The sequence below is a fragment of the Schistocerca cancellata genome, chromosome 3 (genome assembly GCF_023864275.1).
Source record: "Schistocerca cancellata isolate TAMUIC-IGC-003103 chromosome 3, iqSchCanc2.1, whole genome shotgun sequence".
Lineage (NCBI taxonomy): Eukaryota > Metazoa > Arthropoda > Insecta > Orthoptera > Acrididae > Schistocerca > Schistocerca cancellata.
Genome location: NC_064628.1, coordinates 76891745 through 76913764, shown reverse-complemented (window position 1 = coordinate 76913764; position 22020 = coordinate 76891745). Strand labels below are relative to the sequence as shown.

Below are 22020 nucleotides of genomic sequence, written 5' to 3'. Positions count from 1 at the left end.
AGAGAAATAGAGACAGAGAGAGAGAGAGAGAGAGAGAGAGAGAGAGAGAGAGAGAGACAGAGACAGAGAGAGCTAGATTCAGACAGAGACAGAGGGAGAGATTAGTATTAGTCGAGGAGTCGAGGTTTGCTGGGAAGCAGACATGGAACGGAATAGTGAGCAAATTTGTATCTGGAATTGAGCTGCTAAATATTAAGAACAGATTTGTTGGAAATAGTTGACTAAATGACGATGCGAGTATTCATGGATTTTGAAAAGAGTATTGTGAAGAATTATGATTCAAGGTAAATCTACAGCGTTGCATACTTGCGTAGTAGCGAAATTTCTGTGAAGCATTTATCTCATCGAGTGCCCACATCTAGAGGATTTAGTTCTCCTTCCCCATATAAACATTCTTTTTTCTAAAAACAGAGATCATGTTGAGTAGATTAATCTTTTGTGATAAATAAATTTTTGGACAGTATGTCAGAGTTGTTTCTAAATCCACTTTTTTATTATATGGAGTCAATATTGTTCACGATTTTGAAAGTGAGGTTGTAAAGTAATTCTTTGCTATAAAATTGTTTTAGAAAAATCATTTGCAGAATATTAGTACCCAAACTTATTCATATACAAGAAATTGTATGTTGCTTGTGTTCGCACTGCACGTGGTAGTACATACGCTTTTGAATGTCATTTTTAGCTTACCATTTTAATTTAGCTTTCCTGCGGCGCTGTTTGATGTGATCCACTTTCGAGAGAAAATTTTTACTGTACCGAGGTAAGTGCAACAGTAGTTCAGGGTCATAGTCATACAGTTGCCCTATATGTACGGAACAGTGTCATTTTATAGTTAATTAGTGATTAGGTCAGATGGCATACATTCACTTTGGCAGTTGTTTTCTTGTTATACAAAGTACATTTCAGTGAACAGTGTGATATATCTGTGTGCGAAACAGTTTTTGTATTCTGTGTTTGGTTTCGCAAGTTAGCTACGTAAATCAGCCGAGGAATTTTATTAAAATACTTTAGATAACACATTCAGACTTTCACTCTGCAGCGGAGTTGGCGCTGATGAGAGACTTCCTGGCAAATTAAAACTGTGTGCCAGACCGAGACTCGAACTCGGGACCTTTGTTTTTCACGGGGAAGTGCTCTACCAACTGAGCTACCCAAGCGCGACTCACGCCCCCTCCTCACAGCTTTACATCTGCCAGTACCTCGTCTCTTACCTTCCAAACTTTACAGAGGCTCTCCTGCGAACCTTGCAGAACTAGCACTAGTTTCACATCAGCGCACACTCCGCTACAGAGTGAAAATCTCATTCTGGAAACATCCCCCAGGCTGTGGCTAAGCCATGTCTCCGCAATATCCTTTCTTTCAGAATTGCTACTTCTGCAAGGTTCGCAGGAGAGCTTCTGTAAAGTTTGGAAGGTAGGAGACGAGGTACTGGCAGAAGTAAAGCTGTGAGGACGGGGCGTGAGTCGTGCTTGCGTAGCTCAGTTGGTAGAGCACTTGCCCGCGAAAGGCAAAGGTCCGGAGTTCGAGTCTCGGTCCGTCACACAGTTATAATCTGCCAGGAAGTTTCACATTCAGACATAATTTAGTAGTTCATTCGATTTGTGATTTTTATTAGTTTTATTTTGGCGTATTTTGGGATGTTGAAAAATATCCACTACGACGTCAGGCAACACACCAAATACACCACTGTTCAGTCGACAGCACAATAGAGGGCTTAAGTAATCACATTTATCAGTAATTAGTTTCGTGCACTTACACTCTACACTACACAGAAACGCGCGCACACACACACACTCTCACACACACACACACACACACACACACACACACACACACAGAGAGAGAGAGAGAGAGAGAGAGAGAGAGAGAGAGACAGACAGACAGAGAATTACGATGAAGAAAAGTTGCTAACTGTTACAGAAATTCGTCGGGGAACAGACGGCTCCAGTCGTGTTAACACAACTGGCACTGCTAACAGTATCCTACGACGCCCACATCTCTGGAAACAGGTTATACACAACACCATTTTTAAAGTTCCAACCCTCATACATTGCAACAAATTTCCACATCTCCGTCACTTACTAGCCATCAAATGCTAAAGAAAACAATTAAATCTAAGCTCACATTTTCCTTTAAACTATGACTTACCTGACGGTTGGGTCTTTTTTCCTATCGACCCTTCCATTTCTTGGAAACGATGCAGAAAATGCCTATACAGTACGCAGTCTACTTTGCAGAGAATCTGGATCTAAGCTGCCTTTACGAGTGAGTGTGGACAGAGCCGCACCTGCTGCCGGCGACGGCAGAGGAGGCGGTCTTCACGCATCCAGGAGCCCCTTCGCCCCCGCCTCCGCCGCCGTTGCATCACCACAGTCACCGCCAGCGATGGTCGAGGCCGCCGGGGAAGACGTGCAGAAGGACGCGCTGACCAGTCCATCCGCGTCCCATCCCGCCTATATAAGCCGGCAGCTGCTCCACCAGGGCAGGCAGACGCCAGAGCAGCAGACCAGCGCCGACATGAAGTTCCTGGTGAGTACCGCCGCTTCTGCTCCGGATGCGCTCCCGCCTCCACTGTCTCGCTCTGCGTTTCTACTTGTCCACTACAGTTTCAAAGTTCTACTTTGCTGTCAGCATGTATTTTGAACTATAGTGGCTAGACAATCTCTAAGGTAGAAGTGGCTGAGGTCCTGAAACTGTGCTACATGTACGAGAGCTATTTGGAAAGTAAGGTCGCGAAGTGGAAACGACAGTGAAAATCTGGTGAAGCTTTGCGCAGAAGTGTTGGGCAGTGTCTCTAGTATACCTGTCGATCGCGTCACGTCGCTCTTTTCAACGCTGAACGCACAGTGAGCAGCTACAGACGCCTAGATCAACATTGCTTTCTGCCAAGTAGGAGGGCTTGGTCTGAGGTTTCGCCTGATTTCAGGCAACCCCACATAACGTACCTGTCATGCATTTCCTTCCTCATGACAGTTCTCGGCACCACGCTGCAGGGGCAACGAGGACGCCCCGGCAGCGTTTTTCGTGAGAAGTCATGATCATCCACCATACAATCAGAACTTGGCTCCGCCTGATATTCATCTCTGTTGATAAGAACCGCTGGCTATGAATACAACATTTTGGCACATACAACGGGCTGCAGGCCAACGTAGAGAAGTGGCGGACAGCACAGGCGGTTGGCTGCCATCTATGACCAGAGTATACGGTACGAGAAATGGCAAAGTCGGAGCGGCGAGTATCTAGAGAAGTAGCTGGTAGGTGTAAAGACTATCGTAAATAAAGCATTTTTCATTTTCACTGTAGTTTCAATTTAGCTACCGGATATGACATTACTTTCCGAATAACCCTCGTATTTAATTCATCATCTTTCGAATGTGCATACTGGACAAAATTTTCTCATTTTTCGACGTGTAACATTCGCCACACTGACAAGTAATTTCGTACATAGCTGTTTTTCGTAAAAGCACATCATCTGTCACAGATACCATCGGCCGAGACGATGACTCATCCAGGGTCTGTGAACTGTGATGTGCTTTTACAAAAGGAGCGTATTTTTGAAATTCCTTGTCACTGTAGCAAATTTACGCAGGAAAAACGGTGCACTGAACAACAGCGATACATCCACCTTCTACAGTGAAACAAATCAACAATGGCTGAACATTGTATTTCCGCTGATCATGCCATGGAATAGTGGACAGTCAAGATTATTGCCACATCGTTATTCTACTGCGATTAAGCTGTCAAGGAACCTATGGGAACACAATTACCAGACCAACTGCACAACTGAGACGCGGGCTTCCAGATCTTCAGATCATAGAAACAGCTCATTTCATGTCTATGCTCTTGTATGCGTACGTAAAGATTTGAAGTGGAATGATCATATAAAATTAATTGTTGGTAAGGTAGGTGCAAGGTTAAGATTCATTGGGAGAATCCTTAGAAAATGTAGTCCATCAACAAAGGAGGTGGCTTACAAAACACTCGTTCGACCTATACTTGAGTATTGCTCATCAGTGTGGGATCCGTACCAGGTCGGGTTGACAGAGGAGATTGAGGAGATCCAAAGAAGAGCGGCGCGTTTTGTCACAGGGCTATTTGGTAAGCGTTGATAGCGTTACGGAGATGTTTAGCAAACTCAACTGGCAGACTCTGCAAGAGAGGCGCTCTGCATCGCGGTGTAGCTTGCTGTCCAGGTTTCGAGAGGGTGCGTTTCTGTATGAGGTATCGAATATATTGCTTCCCCCTACTTGTACCTCCCGAGGAGATCACGAATGTAAAATTAGAGAGATTAGAGCGCGCACGGAGGCTTTCCGGCAGTCGTTCTTCCCGCGAACCATACGCGACTGGAACAGGAGAGGGAGGTAACGACAGTGGCACGTAAAGTGCCCTCCGCTACACACTGTTGAGTGGCTTGTGGAGTATCAATGTAGATGTAGACGATTTGTTACTCCGATCTTCGCTGCCTACCATTCCAACACACATCCGACATTTTAACAGGTACCCCCTAACGTTAGCACTGTGGATTTACTGACTCCAAGTTTTCAATGTTTTATTCTTAGACGTGCAAACTTTTCGCTGTGACTGCCGCTATCGTGCCGGTCGTCTTACCTCTGCATCACACACATTTACGCCACAACATAACTGCGTCGAGAAACACGTGCGCTTCAGGTATTAGGTTCATCGAAGGGCTCTTGAATGTTTTCCTGAACATAATATGTTTTAGGAAGTACTTGCACACACCATACAAGGGGCCCACAATCTGATGTTCCTTATGTAGGAACCTATGATAATTCAGGAACATCTCGCGTGGGACTATCACATTCCAGAAAATCCTACAAGGGAATTTCTTTGATATAACAGAATTAGACTTTTCAGCTCCTGATCGCCTAGCCACTGTTTACTATGCCTCTGGTTTGGCGAAGCGTGTCAGACGCAATACATCTCTTTTCAGATTCAGCCGCTTTTCTATAGGTCCCACTACCTTTTTTGCTTGAAGATTCTAGGAATGATTGCGGCAAATCAAACGTGCTTCTATAGTTAACTGTACCACTCCCTTAAATGTGGCCAGTAGGCTCCTTGTGACTTTACTGTTACACGGTTACAAGAATCAGTGGATTTTTGCTATACGACTCAAGTCGCTGAGATGCTACATGTCCATCAATGTGAAACTTCATGTAATATCTTAGCCCACCTAACAGGGCCCAGAACCGCTTCGAAGTGTGATCGTTAATTTACTCTCCGCCCACTGATGTATTAAGTCTTCAAATTTCAGTTTAAAGTGGAACAATCTATATTCAGAATTAAACATATTAGTTTAGTTTTAACGCTCAACTGTCAAGGTGCATCACAAATAATTTTCCTAGGTTATAGGCAGAATCCTGACACCAAAACAAGATACTCTTTGCTGAACTGTGTTTCCATAGCAGGTGATCATCAGATGATCGATACCCGAAACTGAATCATTAACACATTTTGCGATCCAGGTTTTGAAACCTTTAGAATACTAAATGTAGACGTCGGGTGCAGGCTGGATTACCGCGTTTAAGTTCCACAATATGGTCGCCCTTTTAGTTTTTCAACTGGGTGCCGGTTTCGTTTTGAAGTTCCATCATCAGATTATACCGTCGCGCGCAGTCGTCGAACTCGCTTATCCTAGTAGACGTGTCCTCACGCTACTGCCACATTTAAAGCGTATTTGGTGTGCATTTACAAGATCACGAGCATCTGGTAATCTAAAAACCCAAAAGAATCTAAAAGAAATTCTGTGCTGTGTAATAATCAGTATGTTGGCTTCATAAGAGATAGTGTCAGCTGAAGGTAATTTCAGGGCTTTCATAATAATTTTTCTTATTTATTCAGTCGTTAAATAAGAGTACTTTTACTGGACGTTGGAGCGAGAAATAAGAGCGGTTTTACAGCTGACTGCAAGATTGGAAGTTATAAATTATATGAGATACCTGCTAACCAGATCCTCATAGGGACCGGTATGATTCGTTTCTCGAATGTATGCAAGCGGCCATCGGATTATCGCAGCTGGCCTCGCTCCAATAACCACTGAGGAATGATGACAGGTTCAGGGTGCCTTGAACTCTTAGTGGTAGCGTTAGCGAACAGGCAAAGTGCCTCCCTCTTGGCAGTGCAGCCAAGTTCCATAAATGTTACATTCCAGTTGCTGAGAGAAATTAATTTACTCTTCACATAAGTTAATGCATTCTTGTTATCGCTTTTCATTCCATTTTGGCTACTTAAGTCATCTCTGCTATTTATTGCACCTTAGATCTACGAAAGAATACTAGACTTAACCAAACCAATACTAAACATTATTGTGTGTGTTTTCACTCTATGTCGGACAAGACAGTAGTTGTTTAATATCGCAAATCAGTGTTCAAACCGAATGACTTACAGTGGTACTACCGTATGTTTCGTTGTTGGATTAGTGCATTTCCTAAACTGTAGAGAAATACTGAAGCTCTAACACAAAAAAACGTACAGGTGACGAACGATACAAATATGGGGCAAACAAGCTGCTGACATGTATCAGCTGTCCACTATTTTTCTATCAACTCACAGCTTCAGAATTTTTATGGAAAAGATTGTGGTAACATTTACTTACAGCAGGCTTTTATCAAGAAATTATAGGTAATCAGCCTAGTGGAGATTCTTAGTTTCTTACAGAACCTGGACAGATTTTTAAACTAATTTACCTATGACAGTCAGAGCTATTCATGTCTTTTGCTCTGCTGTGAATGGATATTGAAGAAAGGACAGCCCATTTACTGCGGTTATTTTAAAAGAAACCTTCATGAGCTGACTTGCCTGTCTACTAGAGATACCTATGCTGTCATATTCCGGCAATGACTGGCGATTAGTTCAAGGTCTAACCACGAGGTATTTAGAGCTGTATCAGTAGCTCAGATAGTTAGGGACGCTGGGATGAATTCGCCATCACTTTAACTGCTCCGTAATTCTCCTAGGTGCCTTACAGATAGCTATGAAAATCTAGCCCGTAAACCACATAGAAGATGAGAACCCTATTCCTCCTATATGCAAATCCATGTCGTCACCACAACTGCAGTGAGTTCGCTTTTGGTCTGAAACGGAGCGCATAATCGCTCACGGGTGTCGTACCTTGTCGTTCATTCGGAGGGTCTAGTGACGTCCAGCAAACGTAAACCAAGCGAATAGCAGAGAAAGTAAAGCGTAGGCCATTCCTGTAGCTTCAACGGTGGTGCCACTGGACCTACTCTATGGATGTGGTCGACATTAGTTAGTCAAAGAAGAGAACAAAATGTTTTTTCGGTATGGAATACATTTCTGAGTCCGCTATCTGCTAACTGCCACTCACTGGAAAATGCTACTCACTATACCAGTGGAGATGACTAATGTCTCCTATTCTCCAGCGGTGAGCCGGCCGAGGTGGCCGAACGGTTCTAGGCGCTACAGTCTGGAACAGCGCGACCGCCAGGGTCGCAGGTTCGAATCCTGACTCGGGCATGGACGTGTGTGATGTCCTTAGGTTAGTTTGGCTTAAGTAGTTCTAAGTTCTAGGGGACTAATGACCTCAGAAGTTAAGTCCCATAGTGCTCAGAGCCATTTGAACAATTTTTCTCCTGCGGTGAATGCGGCAGGGAGACAATTCGAAAATTTTATGCGAATGAAAGACATGCCTCGTGAAATTTTATCAAGTATTCTGACTTATAGGTCGATTCGTAATTGTACAGAGAGAAACCAAAAAATGTCTGAAACTTCTAAAGTATGTTAACCTCTTTTATGCCTACGAAAGAGATTGCAGATTGAGAATAACAGCGTAAATTTAACTTCGATGTCCACGGACAGTAACTCGAAAACGACCCAATAAGATGGTTTTAATCCTTTACAAATGTATTTGACGTAGCCTATAAACAGACTGACGTACATCTTCTGCAAGTTTCTAATACGTGATTAATAAATGGGGATAAATTCCAACAACGTAGGAGCCTCTTGATACACGCAGAGAGATTAAAGTTCCCATTAGAGTAACAAATTGACTCATTATTGGTTGACTAAGAAATATCCTCTTGCTTTGTATAGAACAAGACAGAAAACTGAATGAGAAATTCGTTCCAGTCTGCCGCTATGTATCAATCTAATCGCCAAGTCACGGTCAGATGCCGAGTTGCCGTGCCGTTGTTGTTCCACACACGAGAGAGGGCCAAGGTCAAGATCACCTTGTGCAAAACGTGACTCATAATATGAGTGGTTTTGTGGCATGCAGCGAGAAAGAGTGCCAAGATCGTTAACTAGCAGACTTGGGATTGCGGGAGAAACAAAAAGCAGTCCCTTTCATAACGAGCTGCTCTTTAGAATGACATTTCTCATGTGTACACCTAAGGCCAATACACGTTAACACCTACTCTTATTTTCCGAGCAGAGACACACTACCTGCTTAATTTCATACAAATTAACATTCTGGCACCGTTTACCATTCCGTTAGGTACCCTCGGAAGAAAACTGAAAATATTACGCAAAGCTCGTGAGGAAGAGCCATTTGGAACGTTTCATACCGATACCTTATCTCCAAGAACCGTCAGCAAGTCATATGTGCGGAAAGATTGACATACTAAACTGTTTCTGTGCTCAAGTACATGTTATCCTGAATCGTCACTGTAAGCTAAATGTTATTGTAGTGAGCAGTAGCAAAACATAAGGCAAACCATTTCGCTAAGTACAGTAACAGTTGATTTAGCACCAGAACGCTATGTAGATATGCGCAACGTATATGGCATTGTGTGTTGATTTAAGTCCACCACTTCGCGCTGTGTCAGTTTTGTGAAGCAATTATTATAGGGTCCGATCATGACATTTTAGTATGTAGGTAATCAAGTTACTCATTAAATATAATGCAGCTTGTCATCATAGCAGGCGGCAGGTAATACTATGGTCGGCCCCTCTCTTACGTTTGTCTTCAGATGATGTCCTTGTTGTAGAACTACTCTAGTTTTCATGCTGTAGCAGCAGTCGTGGCTGCAGAACAGGTTTTGGTAATTATTTTCCATCTGTTTATGTGAACCAAATAATCTTCTTATACTACTTTTCTTGCCCCAATCATGTGGCATATTTGTGCCACCGTCAGCAGGGTCTTATTTTATTGCAGTCTCAATTCCTACTTAGTTAGCCTCCCAAGTATTTTTGTTAACTGGCTGGAGAGCCTCTCATAATGTGTTTCGATGTTCTTGCCATCGTCCACATGTCTCTTCGTACTCTTCAATACAAACATTGTCTTTTGAATTTCAGTGGTTTAAGTTGCGGCTGCTGTTACGAAAAATAACACGTGCAGTTTATTTGCGCTTACATGGGCAAGGGATACCCCGCTGCTAGTGGCACAGACGTTTAGAAACGTGTTTGTAAAGAAATGTTATGAAAGAAGATTTTGATATTTGTGTAAACAGATATAAGCTAATTCCCATGAGTAGAACTATACTAATTTCTTTCACTCTTTTAAACTGAGACACTGTTCGCATCAAATTTCATTCTAGAACGAAATATGTTGCCCTTCATTTTCATACAGATGATAATTATAAATTCTGTAATGTCTTGTACTACGTATGGATTACGTCACTAAGCGCAAAATCATTATTTTCGAGGATCAGTTGACCATTATTTATACATACGTACTTATAGATTCACTTTACCAACTACTGGTAATTAAATTAGTATTCTAAATGGAAGCATCTCGTTCATGTGACTGCACTCTGTTAATATAAGCATTCAGTGGACAGTACGTGATTAGAAGCGTTGCGCTGAACTGTACCACTTGTAACTGTCCTCCAAATTGCAGGTTCCCTTAATGTTTCAAAGGAGAATATGACATATATATGTCACTCCGTACACATTTCCTCATTAATTTGTACTTTGATGCAGCGATGTGGTCACAGCTAAATATGAAACAAGAAGGAACGTTAGCACTAACAGTATATAACTCAACACAAAAATTGCACGTCTAGAAGTGTACTGGGATTCTTTATTTCTGTTGTTATGTGACTTATGCAGCTGAGTTTGTTGTTCTACGTCGAAGAGTGATTGCGACGGAATGGATCTAGGTATGAAGACACAGACCTTAATATTAAAAATCTTACAAGAAATGATTCATATGAAAGAGTATGATAATTTCTACATGTGTCATACTTTTCAGTAGGTAGAAAGAAAGATAATGTGTTTCACTAAACACTCCAATGCATCATCAGAAGTGGAAATGACTGACAGAAAATGGAAAAAGGAAAATTGACAGCTGTGTAATGTACTATAATGGAGCTCTGCTTACTGCTTTATTAGATTGTGTACGTTTATTAAATTTCTCATTTCAGTGAGGACGGTTAGTGAAGATAACAGTTGAACATCAAAACCTAAATTTGAACAGGGCAACTGTACTGTATTTTCGGAAAAAATTTGGCATGTTCGTGAAAACGGAATTGGGTCTTTGTTAAGACCATTTAACTTCGTTTAAGGCAACGTCACGTCCATTCCTCAACACATTAAAGCATTGAAGTGAAATCTTCTGTGTTGTTAGGAATCATGTTTCTCTTCTAATTTGTTCCTCACATTTGACGTTTGAACCCCTCTGGCGGGACCTTCTTCATGTGGCCTGGTTAACTGAACACTGGTGGACGCCAGTGCTCTGTTTACAAATGAAACGAAGAGTCCCGCCCTTATTCTGAAGAAGTGTGAGGAGATAGTGCTGTTATTGAGTGAATGTTTTTGGCTAGTGTTGGTGGGCCATTGTCATTGGATTAGTAACGATAATCGGTAGATAAAGAGAGGGGGGTAGTTTTAACATAGAGATGGCTTCCTCGTAGTTGTTATTCCTCGCGCACAGTGGCTGGGTATTCACATGTACTTCGTTGTGGTGGGAAACCATGAACCTGGAAGCTTAGGGCTGTCATCGCTATTGGTACTACCTTATTTATTAGATAACTGCTTCTCGCATCGCGCTTCGTAGCTTCCCAATATGCAATAAATAAATATCCAGGCCTGGTACTCAAGGAATACAAACGACGACCAGGAAGGTACTTACGCAGTACGGTGGTGATATTTTGGTACATACTCTGTTTTCCTGCCTGTTATCACTGCCTATTCAACGATGATGGCCAACTGTTAGTATCGAACCCTATCCAATAACCCTACTTCTACAGCGCAAGTGCTAAAAAACTCCCTTTCAAAAGTGAAATGGTTCAAATGGGTCTGAGCACTATGGGACTTAACATTTGAGGTCGGTAGTCCCCTAGAACTACGTAAACCTAACTAACCCAAGGACATCACACACATCCATGCCCAAGACAGGTTTCGAAGCTGCGACCGTAGCGGTTGCGCGGTTTCAGACTGAAGCGCCTAGAACCGCTCAACCACAGTGGCCGCCTTTCACAAGTGAACACGACACTGTTCTGACGGTATACAGTTAACTAGGGACACGTGAAGGTCCTAAAGGATCTTCAGCAATCCAACAGGGGGTCGAAACGTCGATTATGAAGAAGATTTTGGAAGAGGAATGTGACACAGAAGATTTTACCTTCACTGCCAACAGCCATGAATGCTTGCTGACATACACTACTGGCCATTAAAAATGCTACACCAAAAAGAAATGCAGATGATAAACGGGTATTCATTGGACACATATAATATACTAGAACTGACATGTGATTACATTTTGAGGCAATTTGGGTGCACAAATCCTGATACATCAGTACCCAGAACAACCACCTCTGGCCGTAATAACGGCCTTTATACGCCTGGGCATTGAGTCGAACAGAGCTTCGATGGCGTGTACAGGTACAGCTGCCCATGTAGCTTCAACACGATACCACAGTTCATCAAGAGTAGTGACTGGCGTCTTGTGACAGGCCAGTTGCTCGGCCACCATTGACCAGGCGTTTTCAGTTGGTGAGAGATCTGGAGAATGTGCTGGCCAGGACAGCAGTCGAACATTTTCTGTATCCAAAAAGGTCTGTACACGACCTACAACATGCGGTCGTGCGTTATCCTGCTGAAATGGTTTCGCAGGGATCGAATGAAGGGTAGAGCCACGGGTCGTAACACATCTGAAATGTAACGCCCACTGTTCAAAGTGCCGTCAATGCGAACAAGAGGTGACCGAGACGTGTAACAAATGGCACCCCATACCATCACGCTGGGTGATACGTCAGTATGGCGATGACGAACACACGCTACCAATGTGCGTTCTCGGCGATGTCTTGAAACACAGATGCGACCAGAACCTGGATTCATCCGAAAAAATGACGTTTTGCCATTCATGCGCCCAGGTTCGCCGCTGAGTACTCCATTGCAGGCGCTCCTGTCTGTGATGCAGCGTCGAGGGTAACCGCAGCCATTGTCTCCAAGCTGATAGTCCATGCTGCTGCAAACGTCGTCGAACTGATCCTGCAGATGGTTGTTGTCTTGCAAACGTCCCCATCTGTTGACTCAGGGATCGAGACATGGCTACACGATCCGTTACAGCCACGCGGATAAGATGCCTGTCATCTCGACTGCTAGTGATACGAGGCCGTTGTTATCGAGCATGGCATTCCGTATACCCTCCTGAACCCACAAATTCCATATTCTGGTAACAGTCTTGGGATCTTGACCAACGCGAGCAACAATGTCGCGATACGATAAACCGCAATGGCGATAGGCTACAATCCGACCTTTATCAAAGTCGGAAACGTGATGGTACGCATTTCTCCTCCTTACAGGAGGTATCACAACAACGTTCCACCAGGCGAGGCCGGTGAACTGCTGTTTGTGTATGAGAAATCGGTTGGAAACTTTCCTCATGTCAGGAGTTAAAGTTCGCGTCTGTAGCACGTCATCTTCGTGGTGTAGCAATTTTAATGGCCAATAGTGTATATGTTAAACCAATCGATGATAGGGTTGCCCTGGTTCATTCGTTTGCTTTTGTTTGACAGGTGGTACTGAGCGCTGTGGTGGCGACGGCACTGGCTCGTCCCGGATACCTGGGAGCCGCGGGCATTGCTGGTCTTCTGGGCAATGGCATCGGCGCCTCAGCACCAGGTCTCGGGACAGCGGGTATTATCGGAGCTGGAAGAGCTACCTATCTGGGAGCTGGTACAAACTATCTGGGAGCAGGCGGTGCCCCTGTAGGAGGTCCAGCCAACATCGTCGTCGGTCCTGACGGAGTGCCTGCAGACACACCTGAGGTGGCTGCTGCCAAGGCTGGCCACGCGAAGGCCGTCGCTGAGACACAGGCGCGTGACGCCGCTCAGGCCGCCGCCGATGCTGCAGCGGGCGTCTACGGTGGAGTCGGCGCCGGTGTCGGTGCTGGACTTGGTGCTGGGTACGGCGCCGGGGCCGGACTTGGTGCCGGATACGGGGCTGGACTTGGTGCTGGACTTGGTGCTGGATATGGCGCCGGTGCTGGACTTGGTGCTGGATATGGCGCCGGTGCTGGACTTGGTGCTGGACTTGGTGCTGGGTATGGGGCCGGTGTGGGAGCAGGATTGGGCGCTGGAGCCGGCGCTCCAGGCGCAGGTCTGGCTCTTTACGGCCCAGCCAACATCGTGATCGGCCCCGACGGCGTGCCACAGGACACCCCCGAAGTGGCGAACGCCAAGGCAGCCCACGCTAGTGTCGTGGCCCAGACGCAGGCCCGCGACGCCGCCCAGGCGGCCGCCGACGCCGCTGCTGGAGGTGCGGCAGGAGCTTACGCTACTGGAGGTGTGGCAGGAGCTTACGCCGGCATCGGCTACGGGGGGTTGGGCCTGGGAGCGGCCGCGGCTCCGTCTCAGGGGCTGGCGCGCTACGGCCCGGCCAACATCCAGATCGGGCCCGGCGGAGTGCCCCTGGACACCCCTGAGGTGGCTGCGGGCAAGGTTGCCGACGCCGTCGCCCACCTGCACGCCAAGGCCCGCCTGGGTCTCATCGCTGGATGAAGTCTTCGCGAAATTCCGGTCTTACTCTGACGACACGACTGACTACTTCCTGCCCACTGCTCAAGACAACTGGACAAGCTACTCTTGTTGTATATAATAATTTATTAAGTTTCAAAAAAATGATGTAGATGTCTTCTTGCAATAAACAGAGAATACTCTGGGAAACAGCAAATATTACTTGATGTGGATTACCAACACAGGGATAGCGTACAAATAGGGGCAAGAAAGGAGACATGAAGGGCGCCAAAACAGAAATAACAATCATCCATTTATTGCACCATTACACAAGCACATCATTATATATGAGACATTATAATTGTCATACTCAAATCTATGACACACAATACGTATCAGGAAGGGAATACACAATGGAGTTTAAGAAATTACAATGGCACATCAACTGCGCTATGACAAACAGCGTGCATAATGAAGGCCGCACAATTTTACCAATCTAAGAAATTAAAATAATACTAGCATAAAATTAACTAAAATGTCATGAAGGAAATGTTTATGAGAAGAACACGATGGCGCCGCAAGGGTGGAGGCAACACAATACTTAACTCAGGTGCACCAAAACAAACAAAGGACACCAGGCCACGCCAACAACGGACACGTAAGGCACGCAACTACTCTCTCCGTTGGTGTTCCGCGCGTCCCGCCCAAGTAATAGCTACCTGAAACATTTTAATACTTGGAACAGTACACCAGTGATCATCAAATTAAAAAAAAAACAGTAACATGACATAAAAATACATTAATTTAAGAAAATCACATCATATGACTATGAGATTAAGGTCTTTCGGTGATTAACAGATTACGAAACAGGTAAAGGGCCATGTTCCACTATTAAATATTGTGTAATTACACTACTAAAATTCTCAGTACCGAAGTTGCAATTAACGCAACAAGAATTAAATCATTTAAGTGATAATGTTACTTTAAAATAATAATAAAATTATTTCATACTAAAGAGGACCAAGAATGGCCCTATCCTACTCCCCAGTTTAGCAGTTCACACAAACGGTACTCCACGGCTCCGAGCACACAGCCCCACACAAAATGCAACACAACCACAGCGACCTGGCGTAATACCAGAACCACCAGGCAGTAAACCAAAATCGTACTAAGCCAAAAGAAGGACCGACTTTTAAAATAACGAGACCTAGCCCGGGCCGGATAACAGACAAAATGCCGGGAAATCCATAAGAAACCTCAGCCAACTTAATACCAAAACAACAATATACGAACAATATGCAAAACACAAGAACTCTCAGTCCAAAGGCTTCCGTTTAGTCGCGAAGGTCGGTCCGACCCGCCTGCTGACGTGCCAAGCGTCGTACGGAGTGCCGAATCAAGCTTAACCTTCGTTGACGGAAAGCGGAAGCACCACAAGACCAAATAAACACCAATCTAACTGCGCAAGGGACACTCTAAGGAGTGCCACTCGAAGCCTATGCACTTGAAGATCAAACATAAAACACCCAGACTAACGTGCCGCTGAACGACGCACTTCCATCACCAGCGTCTAGTAGAGTTCGGAGAGCAGCGTAGACCATCGATATACACTCCTGGAAATGGACAAAAGAACACATTGACACCGGTGTGTCAGGCCCACCATACTTGCTCCGGACACTGCGAGAGGGCTGTACAAGCAATGATCACACGCACGGCACAGCGGACACACCAGGAACCGCGGTGTTGGCCGTCGAATGGCGCTAGCTGCGCAGCATTTGTGCACCGCCGCCGTCAGTGTCAGCCAGTTTGCCGTGGCATACGGAGCTCCATCGCAGTCTTTTACACTGGTAGCATGCCGCGACAGCGTGGACGTGAACCGTATGTGCAGTTGACGGACTTTGAGCGAGGGTGTATAGTGGGCATGCGGGAGGCCGGGTGGACGTACCGCCGAATTGCTCAACACGTGGGGCGTGAAGTCTCCACAGTACATCAATGTTGTCGCCAGTGGTCGGCGGAAGGTGCACGTGCCCATCGACCTGGGACCGGACCGCAGCGACGCACGGATGCACGCCAAGACCGTAGGATCCTACGCAGTGCCGTAGGGGACCGCACCGCCACTTCCCAGCACATTAGGGACACTGTTGCTCCTGGGGTATCGGCGAGGACCATTCGCAACCGTCTCCATGAAGCTGGGCTACGGTCCCGCACACCGTTAGGCCGTCTTCCGCTCACGCCCCAACATCGTGCAGCCCGCCTCCAGTGGTGTCGCGACAGGCGTGAATGGAAGGACGAATGGAGACGTGTCGTCTTCAGCGATGAGAGTCGCTTCTGCCTTGGTGCCAATGATGGTCGTATGCGTGTTTGGCGCCGTGCAGGTGAGCGCCACAATCAGGACTGCATACGACCGAGGCACACAGGGCCAACACCCGGCATCATGGTGTGGGGAGCGATCTCCTACACTGGCCGTACACCACTGGTGATCGTCGAGGGGACACTGAATAGTGCACGGTACATCCAAACAGTCATCGAACCCATCGTTCCAACAGGACAATGCACGTCCGCATGTATCCCGTGCCACCCAACGTGCTCTAGAAGGTGTAAGTCAACTACCCTGGCCAGCAAGATCTCCGGATCTGTCCCCCATTGAGCATGTTTGGGACTGGATGAAGCGTCGTCTCACGCGGTCTGCACGTCCAGCACGAACGCTGGTCCAACTGAGGCGCCAGGTGGAAATGGCATGGCAAGCCGTTCCACAGGACTACATCCAGCATCTCTACGATCGTCTTCATGGGAGAATAGCAGCCTGCATTGCTGCGAAAGGTGGATATACACTGTACTAGTGCCGACATTGTGCATGCTCTGTTGCCTGTGTCTATGTGCCTGTGGTTCTGTCAGTGTGATCATGTGATGTATCTGACCCCAGGAATGTGTCAATAAAGTCTCCCCTTCCTGGGACAATGAATTCACGGTGTTGTTATTTCAATTTCCAGGAGTGTACATCCGTGGGACGGTAAACGAGGATAGCAATCCCAGCGACGGAGAGACGGGGGGACGAAATGACATCTCGCCGCACATAGAAGGAATTTCAAACTCAAGCTCGACGAACTACAACAGGCGAGATTCTGTTTCCCTTGCGAATCAAGTTAAACGGCACACCACGCCGCTGTCCACACTATTAACCGTAAAACCACGGTCCGGTCTTCCCATCGGGCCCCACTGGGCGGCGAGACGCAAACAACCCCAGCCGAGCCGAACTGTCTCCACGCCAAGGCAGCCACCTCTTCCTTCCTCACACGCCTCCAGCTAAGCTCCGGCCAGCGATCACACACGGAAACAACCGCCTAACGCCAAAGCGCCATCTGAGTGAAAACTCAGCACTAGGATCGATACGGACGTGGAAGTAAGCGAGCACCGTAACGTTACTCATCAGAGCCTATAAGATTAACTTAGCGTTCCTTCTTTCTATGACTGAAGTAACAGAACTACACTCTTATAGCTAATTCCTTGCAGACAAACTCCTATCTACATTTATGGAGCTGTTTAGCGGAACACTGAACCTTCATAAATAAAGATTGTTTAGTAGCCGCAATATGAGGTTACAACATCTGTGTTGATAACCTAGCTTACTGACCATGGTACCACAGGTCAGGAGGGGCTCTTGAAATTTGTATCCAAGGTACTCTATTTTGGTTTGTACAGCCAGTAAGTTAATCAAACATATCAACCAGCACACAGCCGCTCATATCTGCTGCTTTTTTTGCTGATATCGCTGTTCATCTGAGAGAAATAGCAAGAGAGAGAGAGAGAGAGAGAGAGAGAGAGAGAGTACACCACATTTTTACTATCATCATACAATGAAGGCGAATTGTTCTTTCTCCCTAATGATTTGATATGGCTACATTTCGATTAACTTCAGCCACAATAGCGTGTGTTTCTGACCTTGGATGAGAAGGTGTTTATGCTTAATAGTGCCATGCTCTGGCCTTTTTTCATCAACGTAGGTCTCAACATACATTTAACTAAATTGCTAGGCCACAAGCAGTAGTGCAGTAGTGTCATTTCCGTTTTCTTTAAAGGCAATATCATCGTCCAGGTTGTTAAGTACAATATCTAATTCTTATCATCAATTTCGTGTTCCAGTTGCCTTTAGGTTTGTTACCTGCTTGTGTCTTTTTGCAATGAATGAAAAGTCATTTCTCTTGCACTTTTCGGCGGAGTGTACACTTCCTTGAAAATTACTAACATATTAAAAAAGCTTAACCATTACGGATGTTTGAGAACGCAAAATAATTTATCCAATATAAATACAGAACCCTGCGATAACAGGTAGCCGGCCGGTGTGGCCGAGCGGTTCTAGGCGCTACAGTCTGGAACCGCGTGACCGCTACAGCCGCAGGTTCGAATCCTGCCTCGGGCATGGATGTGTGTGATGTCCTTAGGTTAGCTAGGTTTAAGCAGTTCTAAGTTGAAAGGGACTGATGACCTCAGAAGTTAAGTCCCATAATGCTTAGAGCCATTTGAACGATTTTTGATAACAGGTAATTTAATCCATACTATAAAATTAAATTAACCAATTGCTGTACAACGACCCACAGGCAAGAAGACCACATTTGTAAGCATGAATTTCCTAGGGAAAATTGCTCGCCAAAATGCCAACCTCTTCTAGACATATGACAACGAAGCTTCTTCACCAACTACAAAACACAGTATAAAATCATACACCGTACGAAAACCACTACACAACTGTATCAAAAGTCAAGTGTATACGTACTCATTTGCAACTTATGTCTAAGCTTCTACTTCGGACAAACTGGTAGAAGCTTCACAATAAGATTTCAAGGGCACTGAGTGCAACTAAGGGATTGGACAAGCGCGTCCCATCTTACCCACTTTTTGTCTATGTATATCAAAGATGTAACCCGAAACTTGTTACAGACAGTAAAACATTTTATAATTAACTCTGTGGATCTTAGTAAATTACTTGTTGCTGACGACTAATTAATTATGATCCAGAATGAAAATGACTTACAAGAAGCGTCTTTAATTTCCGTAAATACCCAGAGAATACAATCTGAATGTCTCCATGACTAAGACAAAAAATCAGTGGTACTTTTAGGAAACCAGCCCGTGTGATTTAAGACTGAAATTAACAGGCAGATAATAGAGCAAGGTAACACCTTGAACATTTAGGGCACATTTTTACATACAGGGCAAACAATGATATACAATATAAGTCAGACGTATTTAACGGTTTCTGTGGAACTTTACGCAGACAACTGGGAAAGAAAGCCCAGTTCTAGAAGGTTGTGGCCATAACAGCACTGCTCTGCGGATGCGAAAACTGGACTCTTAAGAAAAGAGATGAAAAAAGAGAATAGAAGCATGTGAGATGAATTGCCTTAGATAAGTGGCTGGACATATTCTGATGGATAAAAAGAGAAATGATGACATCCGAGGTGAACTGAAAATGCAAAACGAAACTGACATAAGAAAACTGTATCAGCTAAGATGGAAAGAGCATATAGATTGTATGCCAAATGCAAGAATCACAAAAAACCATAAAAGAATATAAACCAAGGTCTTTAGGATCGACCACTTTTCCAAATTCGGAACGGACAAGAAGGTCCAGTTCTTGATATAAATGTATATGCCTACTTTACATCGACAAAATGGATGTACCATAGTACTAGTATTGTCAGTAGATAATTGATGCAGTTTTACTGTTTTCTTTATTAATTTATGTTTGCGTGCAACATAGCCGTGGGAAATACTGAAAGCACCAAGAGGCAACGCGCAGGGACACGTACCGGTCGAAGCCGTAAGAGAGTTTCACGTCAGGGACAAGTACTTGGAATGGCCACGTGGAGTGGTCCGATGGGTCACTGGCCACCATACAGAGGCCGCTGCCGTGCAGAACCGCTGCAGGAAGCCCAGCCATCGTATAGAAGGGCAGAGAACCTTCCCATAGAGAGAGGTCGCATGAAAATGTTTGGCCCTCAGCTTTCGCTAACGACGAGGGAAAAGTCGTGTACTTTAGGACATATAAAAAAGAGAAATAAACACCAATCACACTGAGGAAGCTATGAGCATAGAAGGAGACGCATTCAGAGTGAACATTCTTAAATGCAGTTAGCGTACGAGCGAAAAATTCATTATCAATTGCTAACCCGTGAAGGCCTACTTCCCAAAATTTCAAGAAACAGCTGTAATACACTGCCTGACAATTCCTACGGAACAACTGACACCTGCTAAGGAACAACTGCCAATTGCTACGGAACAACCGAGAATTGTTACGGAGAACCCGACCAATGACAGTAAAAGGAAATGTAGAGGGAGGGACATGTTAATTGCAGCGAAGCCTGTGCACGAACGCTCTGTATGCAGTACGGTGTTTGACGAAGATTCTTCAAATGGTTCAAATGGCTCTGAGCACTATGGGACTTAACATCTGACATCATCATTCCCCTAGAACTTAGAACTACTTAAACCCACCTAACCTTAGGACATCACACACATCCATGCCCGAGGCAGGATTCGAACCTGCGACCGGAGCGGCCGCGCGGTTCCAGACTGAAGCGCCTAGAACCGCTCGGCCACACCGGCCGGCCGAATATTCTTGTGAAACCGATTAGTGCGACATTCTGTGTGGTATGGTAAGACATGATCTGAGTGCTTACGATCGTGGACGAGCAATTGGACGGCCCGAAACCGGCCAGAATGTCACTACTGAGGACACAGTAATGGGAGTGTCTAAAAGTGTCATTTCCTGATTAAAAAAGGCCACTGAAGGTGGAAATGCTATGCGAAAGCACACAGGTTGTCATAGACGGCCCAATACACCGCAAGAGGATCGGTAAGTAGCCCCAGTAGGGAAAATGAACAGGCAGATCGCTGCAAACCTTGCAACCGCTGCCGGTGCCTGCCAGAACCACTTCGTGGCAGTTAAATAAGGCTGATTGTACGCTTGGAAGCCTGTTAAGTTGAACCACCCCATCGCCGAGAAAGAGTTCTTTGGTGCAGGAGCATGTTGACTGGGTGCGGCAACAGTGGTCCAGAGTGATGTTCCCTGACGAATTCGGTTTCACTGTGGCCAGTTCGTGTGGAGAGAGATGGGAGTGCATTACACACCATAAGATGCTCATGAACGTTATTGTTATGGCCTAGACGTTATTGTTTGGGCAGACATATGCACAATGGTAGAACACCGCTGCATGTCTTTGCAGGAGGCACCGTAACAGCACAGCGGTACTGCAGGGAGATTGTTCCAGATCGTGTCAGACTATTTAGGGGTGCGGTAGATACCAGCTTTCAATTCACAAAGGACGATGCCCAGTCACACAGTACCACTTATGTGTCGGACACACCAGAAAGTGAAGATGTTGAACATATGGAATGGCCTGTGTACTCCCTGAACGTAAGCCCTACGGAGCAAGCCTGGATAGCTCTTTGCAGACGTGTTCCTCAACGAAAACCCTGTGCCCGATCCATGCAATAAATGAAAATCGCCTCGGGAAAGGAGTTGGAATATCCCCTGAGGACACCTCAACAGTTTGGCAGCCAGCATGAAGAACAGGTGCAAAATGTCCGTTAGTGGCCGAGGAGGGCATATTCCTTACTGAGAATCCGACATCGACCTTTATGTTCAGAGTCTGACCCATGCCGAAGATACACGTTATTTACATCTGATATCCTGCTTTCCTGTGCGGTTAAGTCTGTACCATATCACTCGATCACTGTTACGTATGTACTACGTTTCACGTCGTTCACCATTGCCTGTGATTATTCCTGTCCACCAATGTCTCTGTTCCTTAGTAATTGTCAAGCAGTGCACACTCGAGAGTATTGCATAGCAGAGATATCATCCACGGATAGGAAAAACATGATGGCATCACGCCCCGCGGGAACCTTGCAAGACAAGAATGTGGATTATCTTCCTCGTTAACATGATCACTCATGAGTAAAACAATTTCGCGACTCATAACTGTAAGATTAATGTAGGTTGATTCTTACAAAGAAGAAGACAGCGACCATCCACTATTAAACTGCTATTTATTTAAGTAAATAGCGTCGTAACCGGTTTCGAACTGACATGTTCATCATCAGACGGCTGTCCACAAGATGCACTATACTGCAAAATATGTGC

General features: G+C 45.3%; 1 protein-coding gene across 1 annotated transcript; it reads left to right on the top strand.

Annotated features, from left to right (window-relative positions):
- Positions 1-225: 225 nt before the first annotated feature.
- LOC126176121 (fibroin heavy chain-like) lies at positions 226-14087 on the top strand. The gene is made up of 3 exons (XM_049923259.1): positions 226-284; positions 2238-2529; positions 12939-14087. The coding sequence occupies exons 1-3, from the start codon at positions 226-228 to the stop codon at positions 13920-13922; spliced, it is 1335 nt and encodes a 444-aa protein (XP_049779216.1). The 3' UTR covers positions 13923-14087.
- Positions 14088-22020: the final 7933 nt, after the last annotated feature.